This window comes from Semicossyphus pulcher, unplaced genomic scaffold (genome assembly GCF_022749685.1).
Source record: "Semicossyphus pulcher isolate SPU_LCO1_2020_fin unplaced genomic scaffold, fSemPul1.0.p SCAF_16, whole genome shotgun sequence".
NCBI lineage: Eukaryota > Metazoa > Chordata > Actinopteri > Labriformes > Labridae > Semicossyphus > Semicossyphus pulcher.
Window position 1 is genome coordinate 233,028 of NW_027211670.1, and position 13,731 is coordinate 246,758.

A 13,731-nucleotide genomic window follows, 5' to 3' on the forward strand; every position below is an offset into this window, starting at 1 on the left:
GACAGCCACTTAGCATTTTATGAAGTTTCCTTGAATATTTGGGCGGATATCGCGCGCATGTATTTTGTTCAGCCTTTCGGTTGTTATTAATATAATTTGTGTTCAAACGAACGGTCGAGGTTGTTCCGTTGCTCAATGGCCAACTCACATCCAAGTGTATCGGAGCTCGTAGCTGAGGCTCGCCGCATGTATGGGCAGATGTTCGGGGATGAGGCTCCTCAGCTGGCGGTGTGTGCTCCTGGAAGAGTCAACCTGATAGGGGAGCACACTGACTACAACCAAGGATTTGTGCTTCCAATGGTAACAATATGACTGCGCACTAAGTGCGCAACATGATTTTGGTGAACATTGTTCTTTGTAACACCAAATGTTCTTCAAAAATCTGAAATTTTAAGGTTAGCTCTCTTGTTGGCATAGTTTCTGTGTTAATACAACAACTCAAACACATCTTAAACAATCTTTAGGTGTCACTCCGCCATTCGGCATGCATACAGGGCATGCGTGCAGTGCACCCTGCAACTACTAGTTTATGCAAACATGCAACTTTAATAGCTGACTAACCTGTTGTGTAATCTTGAATAAATATTGAATAAATAACATTTCCTCTGCTGTTTGGTAGGTTATTTGCATGTCAAATTTAACCTTAACCTTTGGAATATGTAGTTCCATATACCAGTAGTAAGCAGGACGGATTATTCTTTCATTTTTAAATGGGGTTTGGCATGATATTTCCTCTGTGACCAAGATGAAATAATAACTACGCATATTCATGTGATTTTGTTTGGTGAGTCAGGCACTTCCCCTGGTTACTGTGGTGGTAGGGAGTCAAACCCAAGGCCAGGATGTTACTGTTGTAACAACAACTGAAGATGCTGATGAGCCTCGGAGGGTGAATTTCAGCCTGCCTAGTGATGGATCGCCGCTATCTCCAGGGTTACCCAGCTGGGCAAACTATGTGAAGGGTGTTATACAACATTACAGAGGTAAACAAATCATTATATTTACATCTAAAAACGATCTGTGATTTATTGGAATTAGGTATTAAACAATGAAGAAAATCAATAAATTTATCAGGATAGCTGGAACTGAATTTTATTTTTTCACCTCAAGGAGTCATTCATGTCCTGATACATTGAGAGTTATATTATCCTGCCTTATATGCACACCGCATGATATTTATGTAATGTTCATTATCTCTGTGTCTGGCATGCTTCAGCTACTCCTGTCCCAGGTTTCAGGGCGGTGATTGCCAGCAGTGTCCCCCTGGGAGGAGGCCTATCCAGCTCTGCCTCTCTGGAGGTAGCTTTCTACACATTCCTGCAGCAACTCATGCCAGGTCAGAATCTGATTACAGAGACTACAGTCAGAATAATGTGATTCTGATATTCAGTGTTATTCAAGAGTATTTTTAATAAAAACTTGGCTTTATTTTTGCAGATAATCTGGTGCCTAAAGGGTTTTGGTATATCTTGAGTAGATTGCTTCAGTTGGCTGGTTATGGCTGCATTCAATGTCTGACATCTTAAGAAAAGGACCCCTGCAGAAACAGACCATTTTGTTAATCAACACCCCGCTCTTCAAAGTGTATCTCTGTCTGCAGGGATCCTTTCTGTTGTGTTGTCAAACACCTAAAATAACAATCCGAGTCTTTCAGTGGTTTCAGTTTTGTACTTTTATCTTGTTTCCACAGATGATGGAGACAATGTCTCCAAAGCAGCATCCTGTCAGCAGGCAGAACACACTCATGCAGGTGTACCCTGTGGCATTATGGATCAGTTTGTATCTGTTCTGGGCAGGGAGGGGCACGCTCTGCTCATTGACTGCAGGTGATGTAAACAATCAGAGTAGATCTCATTTGAAAACACTGAAAGGACTCGTTTGTCTTTTCCTTGTTCCCATTGGCATTTTTGGGTTACAAAAAGAAAAAAACATTTTTATTTTACATGTTCACACTCATAATGATGAATCCTACTTCCTCCCGGTGTGTCTCAGGTCCCTGGAGGCCACACCTGTCCCTCTGGCAGATCCAGGCCTGGTCATTCTTATCACAAACTCCAATGTGAAACACTCTCTGGCCGGCAGTGAGTACCCTGCGAGACGCAGACAGTGTGAGGAGGCTGCCTCCATCCTGGGGAAGGACAGTCTCAGAGAAGCTACCATGAAGAATCTGGAGGGTGTGAAGTAATTTTTTATCATCCTGTGCTAATTGGTTCTGTCCCGCTCCATGTTATCTTATTATCTCTTTCTTATATCTCTTATCTCTTCTCTGTTGTCTGTACTCTGTCCCTATTCTTACCCTTTCTATCTATCTGTAATTCTCTCTCGTCTCCTGTTTTCTTATGCCTCTTACAACTGGTTCTCTGTCAGTGATCTAGTCAGTGTTTCTGCTGCATACATTTTGTAGTGGCAGCCCACTGCCACAAAATTATTGCAACCGCTGTTTCAGATTTCTATAACGTGTCCTGAAGTCGCAACTAGATGACTGACGGTCGTCCTCCCACTCTCCTTGTTGAGGAAGAGCACTGAAACAGTGACAGGACATCAATCACTCGCAAAGTCTTGGCAACCAAATAAACAACAGCAAGACCAGTTTACTCCTCACACAGTATTTCTAACGGCAAAAGAGGGTCTACTCCGCATCGCTGACATCTGATGCTCTCTGTCCACACACAATCTTATGCAGTTCTCTCACGCAATGTGAACAATCCACGTGTCTATATCACCTGTGCGCTCAATATCAAACTTTCAGCTCCCTAGCGATGTCCCTCCATCCAGCTGCCACAATATTGTACTGAAATGAGGAGCTACTGTGTATCTCCGTATGTCCCTATTGAAAATGCATCGATTGTCGCTGTTTATAAAGCTTATAAAAAGTGCAGACATCATTTGGTAACAATCAATTGTTTTGATCACTATGTCATTAATAACGTCCCTCGTGCACACGTGGCTAACGTGCTGTGAAAACTGAATTGCGAGAGAAAATATTTAACTTGACTTCATTTAACAGACTGCTGATGAAGACAGTCAACAGGCAACAAAGCAGACAGAGACAGACAGAAAGAGGGGGGCGGGGCCAGCAGAGGTGCAGGTGTGTTGGGGGGACTGAAACAAAGCAAAGAGATCAGATTTAAGTAGTTTGTGAATTAAAACTTAATAAGATGAAGAAGAGGGTGCAATTTAACTGTGGAAGTAAGAGATAGCCATCTAGAAAGAGGGTAATCCAGACTGAGTATGTCTACATGTGATGTGCTTCTCACAGAAATCATTGATATATGAGATTAATTGTGATCAATTAATTACAAAGCCTGTAAATAGTTAGATTAATTTTTAAAATCACCTGACAGCAATGGTTTTGATATGATGTTCACATGCACACATACCTGGGTGGTACAACAAAACCGTCTACCCCCGCTGCTGAAAACAATCCTAGAGGAAACACTGCTAGTGTTGTCAGTTTAATAGAAGTTCAATGTTTCATTTAACTTTCTTTTTTTTTTTTTTGCTATCCAAGATTGAAATGCGATTATCATTTTCTCTAGATAATATGTATTTAGTATAGAGTTTGAGTCAGTACAGTTAAAGCTTAGCTTAGCATAAAGAGTGGATGCAGGGGGAAACAGCTAGCATGGTACTAGAATGTATAACTTATCTTCAAAGCCTTTTTTGTTATTTCTGGTCGCTGTGAGTTTAAGCAAGTCGGTTGTGTTAAAGTTGAAACTCTAAAAAGCTACTGTATACAGCCCTCAAATTGGCAAAATCACTGTTCCCTCAGGATATTTGGTGCAAGACATGTATCTACACTTAGACAAAAAGTACCTTTACTGCATATTCATCTGGAGGCCATTTTCCTCCGACATTTCGCTCAGGGTTTAACACAGCTTCAGTGTTGTGTTAAAGGCGTACTTCTGTGATACAGGTTGCAAGTTGTATAAACTTTGGGACAAATCATTGTAATTTCACCGCTTCTCAAATGATCAACAGTATATCACATAACCTATAAGGTACTGTTAGTTAGTATAGCTAATATTCAGCCACTTCTGAGCTAACTACACAATAGGCAAGAATATAGCTTTTCCTATTGTAACTCCATCAAAGAGGAAGTGTCTTAATGCTAATGTTAGCTGTTGTTCAGCAGTATGAAATAGGTTGTTTTAGCTGGAAATATGGCCTGTTGTCCCTCGTGATTCCCACTGTTCATTGTCTTTTCAATCGTGATCAAATTGGTAGCAGTGAAATGATTACTGATGATTGTTTTAATCAAAACATTTCCACGCTTCCTCAGGTGATAATCCGAAAAATTAGAACCACACCCATATACGTATATACATACTATATAGGCTGACAAGCTGGAGCCTATCCCAGCTGTCAGTGGGCGAAGGGTGGGGTACACCCTGGACTGGTCGCCAGTCAATTACAGGGCTGACACATAGAGACAGACAACCAAGACAGCACTCACACCAATTAACCTTACAAACATGTATTTGGACTGTGGGAGGAAGACGGAGAGAACCCACGCATGCACAAGGAGAACATGCTTACTCAGAAGGGTCCACCTTGCCCCAACCGGGGTTTGAACCAGTGACCTTCTAGCTGTGAGGCAACAGTGCTAGCCACTGCACCAGATTATATCGTGAAGAAGAAAATTCAACATAAAAAAAAAAAATCAGTCTGTTTTCATAAAAATTATAACTTTCATAATAAGAATATCAAACATTTGCATAAAACAGCAACTGATTTCCGTTTCCCAACATTTGGAAATTCCTTTAAACTTGTGCACCAATGAAATAGAAACAGTATTTTTATCTCTCATATATATCTGTGACACAGACTGGTCTGAGCATGTCAGCAAAACCAGATCATGACAGGCGAGTGATAACTACGTTCTGTAAAATGCAGTCTAAAGTGAATGTTTTGAAATTGGTTCTCTCTTTTGAACTCAGGTTCTTTTTTCATCTCAGAAGAAAGCGACAACAGTTGATGTTCAGAGCCACTTCTGAGCGTTTTGCCCTTCTGTGTCATTTCAGAGGTAAAGGACAGATTGAATGATGTGACATATCGAAGAGCTCGTCATGTGATTGAGGAGATAGAGAGAACTGTCCAAGCTGCTGAAGCCCTGAAGAGAGGAGCCTACAAAGAGTTTGGAAAGCTAATGGTTGAGAGCCACAACTCTCTGAGGTACAGTTACAGCAGCTGTATCACATCTGTTACAGTAACATGGAGTCTCTGTTCAGGACAGAATGAGGCAGGTGTGCTGTAACCTGGTGTCCCCGTCACAGAGACCTTTATGAAGTGAGCTGCAGGGAGCTGGATGAGCTGGTGTGTGCAGCCATGGAGGTGGAGGGGGTGTTTGGCAGCCGGATGACAGGTGGAGGATTTGGTGGATGCACTGTGACGTTGCTGCAGGGCCACGCCATTGACAGGACGATACTCCACATACAGGTTAAACACACAAACACACTAAATAAAAAGAAACACACACACTCACACACGCACACACACACACACACACACACACACAACTTTAAAGGTAAATCTATTATAAACCTCAGATATAACTACCTGTGGCACCCACAGTCGTGCCCACAGATATTAATACACTGTCCAGTGTCCATTTTACGCACACACTGGAGAATACAGCTGTGTGATCCAACAGTAAAACTAGCCATCTTTGATGGTAACTTTAATAAACAAGATCTTTTCCGGACCTGATGGCATGTCTGGAGTTTTAAATAATTAAGGAGTTACGCTGCTGTTCCTCGTGCATTAAGTTTTGTTTCTGCTCAAAAACAGTCAAAACATTAACAACATTCTGTGGAAACTTCAAATAAAAAGGCCAGGCCTACCCCAGTCGTTATTGTGTAGGACACAGTTTGTCTACTGGTTTTGGTGAAGAAATAGCAACATGTGGACATGCTGTGGGGTTAGTCTGGTGCGCATTCTGTTGACTGTAAGACCCGAGATATGCAACAAAGTTTAGTTTTACCGATGGTATTAATGAGTCAACATTCTTATTGTCAGTTAACGGATAAACGCTTATTAATTAATTATTAACATCTCTACTCCGCATTGATTCCATTGCGCAACTTTTGCAGAATGGACCACATTGGAAAAAAACAAAACAAAACCTACAGAGCGAGTACTCGAGTAATCGCTTAGAGAAAATTTTGAATTTCCTCACAAGCCTTCTGTGTCTATGTCTCACTAAACAGTTACATTTATAAATAGATTAATTTAAATAATTACTTTAAATGATTTTCTGAAAAAGGTCATGTAGAATCGGTGGTAGTAGTAATAGACATGTTTATTTAGCTTCATTACTCTCATCGAGCAACATGATACAGCAGGTGCTACAAAGTCAGTTTTGTTGTTGTTTAGTTGAGAAATTGGACTTTTTCTGATTTTCTGATGCTGTTTTGTGGGAAAACTTTGCACATCGTTAAGCATTTAAAAGGAAAAGTGTTTGAGGACATTGTTCATTTGTTCACAGGGCATAAAAAGCACTTTTCAGTGTTCTGTCTGTCACTTTAAGGGGGGCATTACAGACAAATTACCCAGTCCCCGGTGTCTTGCTCAGACAGCTCCAATGTGTGTGTGTGTGTGTGTGTGTGTGTGTGTGTGTGTGTGTGTGTGTGTGTGTGTGTGTGTGTGTGTGTGTGTGTGTGTGTGTGTGTGTGTGTGTGTGTGTGTGTGTGTGAGTGTGTGAGAGGGAGATCGGGGGTATGAGCTGAGAATAATAGCGAGCTTCGTGGCGACGGAGCCAGAAGAGTCCGTTTATTAGCATGCTGGTCTGGTCACTGCGGCCCTGCTGCCTTTCTGCTTTAGCACAGTCAGACTTTAGGCCTGCTGTTGGCTGGCATCGCACTGAACCCTACAGGAGATACATCAACAAAAACTTTACCACAGAAAATCACAGGAAACTGCTGCATTCTTGAGGATGACATGACATTTACTTTGAAGCAGCAGTGAGTAGGAAAAGATCAGCTTTCTTTCATAAATCTTCAGCTCTGGAAACCAACTTGGCAGATTTCCTCCCATCTTTCTCTCCTTGGCCGTATCCTGGTTACTACTGTGGCTTGCTAACTGTCAAAGGGAAAAAGTCTTTCTCGGGAACAAAAGAAACACTTGAACCTTCCACATCCCTCGGTCCTCAGCATTCCTGACCACAGCAGAAAGATCCTTGTCCTCCCAACAACAACATCAGGGGATCAGAAAAATCACAGCATCGCCTCCAAGATGCTGAATCTCAACTCCCAACCGGACGACAACAGCAACAGGAACTCTCTGCAGGACCCAGTGTCACTGAACGTCGGTGGAGAAATCTACACTACAACCCTGGGCACTCTGACGCGCTGTCGTGACTCAATGCTTGGCGCGATGTTCACAGGACAAATCCCCGTACTCAGAGACACCAGAGGAAACGTTTTCATAGACCGTGATGGCAAAGTGTTCAGATACATTCTGAATTACCTGCGCTCCAGCTCCCTGGACCTGCCGGATGGATTTTCAGAGCTGGCGCTGCTACGGAGAGAGGCCGATTTCTTCCAGATACGCCCCCTGCTGGAGGAGATTCACCAGTACGACGCTAAAGTGCCTCTCAGCCTCAGAGGAGGGCCGCTAGGAGCCGTGATTATGGTGAAGGTTGACTCCAAGGTATGTGTTTCAATAAGTCAGTCTGACAATGGAAGCGTATAGCCCTCATGCATCAACTCCTTGTAGGAACAAATTCAAGAATACACTTAGACTTACAGTATTAGTTGCAGGTATAAGAGTTTTTTAAAACAGAGGAGTAACATTTATATTTGACATTTCAATATTTCACACAGCGTCCCAACTTTTTTTGGAGTTGGCATAGTCTTGGCAAAAGTTTATCTATGTAGTACATTCCAAGTAACTACTAAAAGTGCTTGTTTTTGCCACTGACAAAGTGTTTAACAACATCACAAAAAATGATCCTTACAGAGATAGATATTTTTGTTAAGACTAAGATGCTTTTTGACATCAGAAACTGTCATTACGCACTCTTTAATACCACCAGACTCCAATGACAAAAACTGTAATTTAACAGATCATGGGAGTTGCTGGTGTTCTGCTGCTGCAATGGGTTTGTTTGCGTTTATGTTTGATTTTGGAGTCTTAAAATCGTAGTTCAGGACCAACACAAGATTTGTGTAACACACAAGAACTCAAAGTTTACCGATCGAGGCAGCAGAGGACAAGCAAAGTTTTGCAAAGTAAAATTACTGTTTTTGTCAATGGAGTTTGGTTGGAACATCTTCCTTGTCAACATAAAACTCTATCTTTGTATGGATCCTTTCTATCATTTTGTCAGACAGTCAGTGCTGTCACTTTAAAATTAAAGACACTATTGGCGTTCACTCACCTTTTGGCTAGTGTTTACTGTATATATATTTACTATATATGAGCATTGGTGCATCTGTTTGCAGTGACACAGAAAGACTGGTTCTTTGTTTGTGTACACTCTGGAGAACGTGTAGTCAGCATGTTCTGCCCTTTCATTGCAGGTCCGGGTTCTCCACTTTAACTTACGCCACGGGCCAGAAAACTATGAGCTCCGCACATGCTCTGTGCGAGCCTTCACAGTTGACCTCTTTTGTACCTGGACAGCGTTCCTGGCGCTACTTTGTGAGCACTTCTCCTACAGAACACCTCAAGGTCTCATGAGCCCACATCCATGCAACCCGAAGCAGAACAGGCTGAAACTGGAGTGGGTGCCGAGACCTGAAGAACTCCCGCAGGACCAGTATGACAAGCAGCACTACCGAGGGCTAACTGTCTCGAACCCCCCTGAGGACAGCCAGTCAGATGACATCATGAACGGGCACTGGAGCCCCTGTGAGATCGCAGACATGCAGGGCTTTGTGGAGGAGCTGCTGAAGGTGTCAATGGCTGAAGGATTCAAGATTGATCTGGTGACTCCTGATCCAGCTGAAGTTCTTTACTGCACCTCACTGCGGCTCGTTAAGTGCTGAGCGCTGGACTGAGAAAACTTAGAGCACTTGAACATTACAAAATGATTAACTCCGGATGGTACTCTTTATTCAACACAATTATCCTTAGGATTTCAGTTAATAAATCTAATCTTTTATACGTTAACTTTGTATAGAAATCAATAAAGATTTAGATAATGAATAGGTTTTGTATTAGGCCTCTATGTAACATTAAGATGTATCTTTGCCCTTTTCAGACACTTAATCTGAAATATTGCTGGCATCATCTGTTCTTTAAAGTGCTAACTGTTGGGATTTTGTATAAATGTCTGTATAAAATGTACATGTTGTTTTAGGCTGAATCTGCTGATAGGACTGCTACAGAGAGAGCTACAACAGACGGCAGTACTGCTTAGGAACAGCCATTATGTGGAAATAATTAAATGAAGAAACAAGAATGCTGTTCTTGTTCCCTGTTACCAAGATTTCAAACTGTTCCCGTTTGTATCGATTTGTAGTTGCAGCAATGTGAACATCCTTGTCTTGTTATTAAGACAGGAAGACACACAAGTGGCCCAATCTCACCATTGACAGTTGTCAGAGTCAGAAAGCCACAGCCTAATGTGCAAGATCATTGAACTTCAGAGCCTGACAGCCCCCAGACCCACAAATATTTGTTTAAATGTTAACAATGGAAAAATAATGGTTTGATATGAAACAACTAAGGTACCAAACGATGAGACGTTTTAAGTAAAAGCCCAACTAAATGTTTCAAAATTAAAACCTCTAGTGAAAAAAATATACGTATGTCAAAAACGGTGGGTCTGGACTCGTGTATTTGTATGTCTGAATTGGATGGTCTTGAAGTCGCACATGCAACATTGCAATAATTTTTTGTTCTGCAATATTTATTGCGAAATAAAAAAGGACAGGAAATTATACCAGATAAATGCAGTGTGTTTTTATGTACATTCAATTAACACTCATACTTTTTATAATTTGCAATTTTAAAGTCTATTTTCTTCTTACAAAACAAACCCCTCTTCTTCTTTTATCAGTCTTGGTTCAGTGGCTGAAAAAGAAGAGTACAGGTGAAGCGCCACGTTCTCACAGTGTTGTATCAGTGTGATCAGCTTGGTGACGGTAACTTTTGGAAATGAAAGCTCAACGTCCCCTACTTCCTGTTTGCACACACAACCTCGCGGCGTGTGTGTGCTGCAGGAGTAGCCGCTAAAAGTAAACACTCCGCGGCACGTCCGATCCGTTAATGGTCAGTTTATGTAGCCACAGCAGCATTGACCAGCACCGGGACAAAATGCCGCTGATAAAGGGAATCATCAGGGAAATCAGGATCACTAAGTGCAGGGATTTTGACACAAAGATAAGACAATTAAAAGGAAGACTAAAATACAGGTGTGTAAGAAATAGCGTAAAATCTTCTAAAATTGTTATGTATTAATTGTTGTAGGTTGTTTCAGGAGTCGGGTGCGTTATGTGCAAGTCTTCAAGTTGCAACGTAGGACTTAAACGGTTGGACTGTCCAGGCTCTGCAGTACAATGTTTCTACTGAGGTGTAGCTGTTTATTAAGGAGTTCTCTGCTGTATTCCCTTTTCACATGTAGCCTTTGGCCTATAACATAGAATATATGTCAAAGTTACAGTATTATTTACATAGTTTTGACTTTTAATGTCATGTTTAAGCAGGATTTTCCTGTTTGTAATAGGCATGAATGGAGAGATGACAATTAACTTAGCTTATGATTTAAACTTTCTTTGTTCTCTTTTTTTCACCCATTAAATAAAATCTGCACCCACACATTAAAATGTGGGAGGTGGGAGGGCTGTATCCGTCTGCCCTTTGCCTGACTTACAGGGGGAGTGAGATGAGTTATGGACTGAGTGTGTAATTTTAGTCTAGAGGAAGCCGTAGTAAAGGAAGTTTGGAGGAGGAGAAGAAGTGTCTTGGCTGAAGAGGAAAGGTGTCTCGTTGCAAAAACAATCCCAGCGGTCCTTTCTTCTTGCTCCCTCTTTGAACTTCCCTTCTAGGACTTTGAGAAATGTGATGAGCTGAATGGTTCTGCAGTCCTTTGAATTGACAGTCTGATTTAATAATGGATATTCCAATTATGCACAAGGGACATTGGTATGCTCACAAACAACTACAATGCTGAACTATTAAATTTGTTCTGACTCATTATGGAATTTTACCTTTGTCTACTCATTGTGTGTTTTTACATGTTTGCTTATTTTGTCCTCGACAGGAGCGATACAGTGGAACCCCAACTTTCTATGTCACAAATCCATCAGAGGGAGCTCGAGTTCTCAGCCTGTTCTGACCTTTGTCAACACATCTCTGCTATATGAGCACTACAGGTTGATTCCTCTGTATGGGCTTTATTTTTTTATTTCTATTTCACTATAAAAACAAAATGATGATGAATGGTGCTGATTGAAAAGGATTTTGTTCATATGGGAAAAGTGCCTTCACTGTCAACATTTTTTTCCTGACATATCTAGATAACTTTTTTTTTTTTTTAACTATTGTAAATCCAGTATTTCTTAAACCTGGGCCCAGGAGATTGCTTCAGCCAACAGCTGTGAATTAGGCTGTAATAGCTGTAATGTAATCCTTGAGGACAAATGTACCCGATCAAAGTATGTTGACTACAAGTGCTTGCGTTTGCCAAAGACAGCCTCAGATTGTTATTCTTAGTGTCTGACAACAAAAGATCTGTTCATTTTTGAGGGTTAATTTGTGTTACAAATGTACTCTGTTTGATTCAAACAAACCATTCAAAATATCAAAGTTAAACAAAAACACATAAGCTATAGAGGCAGTTGAAGTCCAGGATCTCTTGTGTTCATCAACATTAAATTACAGTGTTTGTCAATGACATCTGGTAGTTTTTTTAAAAGAGCAATGTTTAAAAAAAGGTTCCTATCTGAACAGAAAGGTCTATCCCTGTAGTAATGCCTTCCAAAATTTGGTCAGACTATTAGAACAGCAATCTGAGCCTTTTAGTGGCAAAAAACAAGAACTTTAAGCTGCATTTCCGCCTGTTTCGTGGCTGCCAGCTGAAGCAATACACTGGAGCACTTCCAAAACTTTCTTTTTTTATTTACGTGCTAGTCATTTAGACCCCAAGACAACTAGGGCCCAGGTTTAAAACATCGGCGATCAATAGACTTTTCAATAACAACTCTGTGTAATGTGAAATTGGCCTGTAATAGTGATGTACAGACATTATCAGCAGCTCTTCAGGAGCCCTTGAGCCTCTTGTAGCTCACCCGTTTTTTTACAGCAAATGTAGTTTGTTTATTCAGCATTTATTCCAGCTGCAACAAACCAATAGTGGGCAAATTGAGTAACGCTAATGCTTTTAAGGCCCTGCATTTTCACATAGTGTTCTTATTATTACGGCAAACTAAAGCAAGTTAAGGTTGGGCAGAGCTATGATATTAACATGCCTAAACAAATAATAAAGATTTCAGACTGATAATGCTAACAACAAAGCTAAAAAGTGGCTTTGCTAGATTTCAAACAAACATTACTTAAGATGAGCAAAACAGTTGTCTGTTTTCTTACGATAAATGCAGGTTACATTTTTTTACTTTTGCACTTTTCTTTTGAAGGTTATACTGAAGTCTTAATTTCACTTTTCTCTGGTTATTGTTACCCGCTCCTGTTCAAAATCAAATAATGGAGATATGTTTCTTTGGGTTTGTGATGATAAATAAGATACACAATCATCATTTTCTGTTACTTTCTTTATTGTAAAATATGAATAAACAAACCTTCAATTTTCTGCTGATATTTAAGGCTTTGGAGAAGTAAAGGGTTTTTTTTATACTTTCACTTTAATTTAAAAGAAAGGCCACATAAAATAATTGGCTTTATCAATAGCATTCCTGTCTACAGTTTGTACACACTCATTACCAACGTTGTAACAGTGCAGTATTTAGCCATAGAGCTATATCTTTGTATACAAGTTAGAGGAGATCAGTCTGAGTATTTATCAGGTAATTGTGAATATAGGATTTTATTACATTACAATTTTTACATTATTGTGGCGTAATGTGATCGTATATTGGGATTTTCTACATGAATGTTATTTATATCAATACCCTGGTTAATGTAGTGAAATTAGATGCAGATTTTGCCTGTTATTGTTGATACGACCAGGTTGCTGTTAAAATGTATTGTAAAACAAAGACTGGTTGGATCACCCAACAAAGTTTTAACTTAAATCTCTCTCTAATGCATTTAATAACAATTGTGGGCATGGTTGGGAACAACTCCATAGTAGTGTAGCATGCTGAACAGTCATTTCATGGGCTCCAAAAATGTCAGTCCCTCATAATTTTAAAAACATCAGATACATATTTTGCTGGTGTCTGACAACCAAATTTCCCAGGAGACAAGCTCAGAGCCTCATTTGATATTTAACAAAAAGATTAAAATATGTTTGTATAGGAACAATGTAAAACCAGAGTTATTCAAAGCTATTTTTTATTTGCAAATAATTGTTTTTTTTATCTTTGTTAAATGACGACATGTTTAAAGTTTGAAGCCACGTAGAAGTATAAAAACCTTTTCGCGAAGAACGTCTGAAGAAAATTATAAAGCATGAATGGGAAATTGCAATGAGCCAAAAAGCTTTGGGAACCGACGCTAACGCGGAAGTGGGCGGGGCTTCTTGTGGTAGTTTGGGTTTACGAGGGCCACTTGAACGCATCATAAGGGAGGAGTTAGCAAATCTCTGAAGTTTAGCCTAGCAGGAAG

General features: G+C 40.4%; 2 protein-coding genes across 3 annotated transcripts; both read left to right on the plus strand.

Annotated features, from left to right (window-relative positions):
• Positions 1-12,760, plus strand: galk1 (galactokinase 1). 2 transcript variants are annotated; one of them, XM_069664947.1, is made up of 8 exons: positions 1-300; positions 794-983; positions 1,217-1,336; positions 1,691-1,826; positions 1,993-2,174; positions 5,025-5,175; positions 5,277-5,439; positions 11,210-12,760. In XM_069664947.1, exons 1-8 carry the CDS (start codon positions 136-138, stop codon positions 11,282-11,284), a joined length of 1,182 nt encoding a protein of 393 aa, XP_069521048.1. In that variant the 5' UTR covers positions 1-135; the 3' UTR covers positions 11,285-12,760. The 2 variants fall into 2 exon arrangements, with proteins under 2 accessions (XP_069521048.1, XP_069521047.1); XM_069664946.1 differs by lacking the exon at positions 11,210-12,760 and having other exon boundaries at positions 5,277-5,725.
• Positions 7,225-11,151, plus strand: LOC138593863 (BTB/POZ domain-containing protein KCTD21-like). The gene is made up of 2 exons (XM_069664948.1): positions 7,225-7,650; positions 8,523-11,151. Exons 1-2 carry the CDS (start codon positions 7,234-7,236, stop codon positions 8,988-8,990), a joined length of 885 nt encoding a protein of 294 aa, XP_069521049.1. The 5' UTR covers positions 7,225-7,233; the 3' UTR covers positions 8,991-11,151.
• Positions 12,761-13,731: the final 971 nt, after the last annotated feature.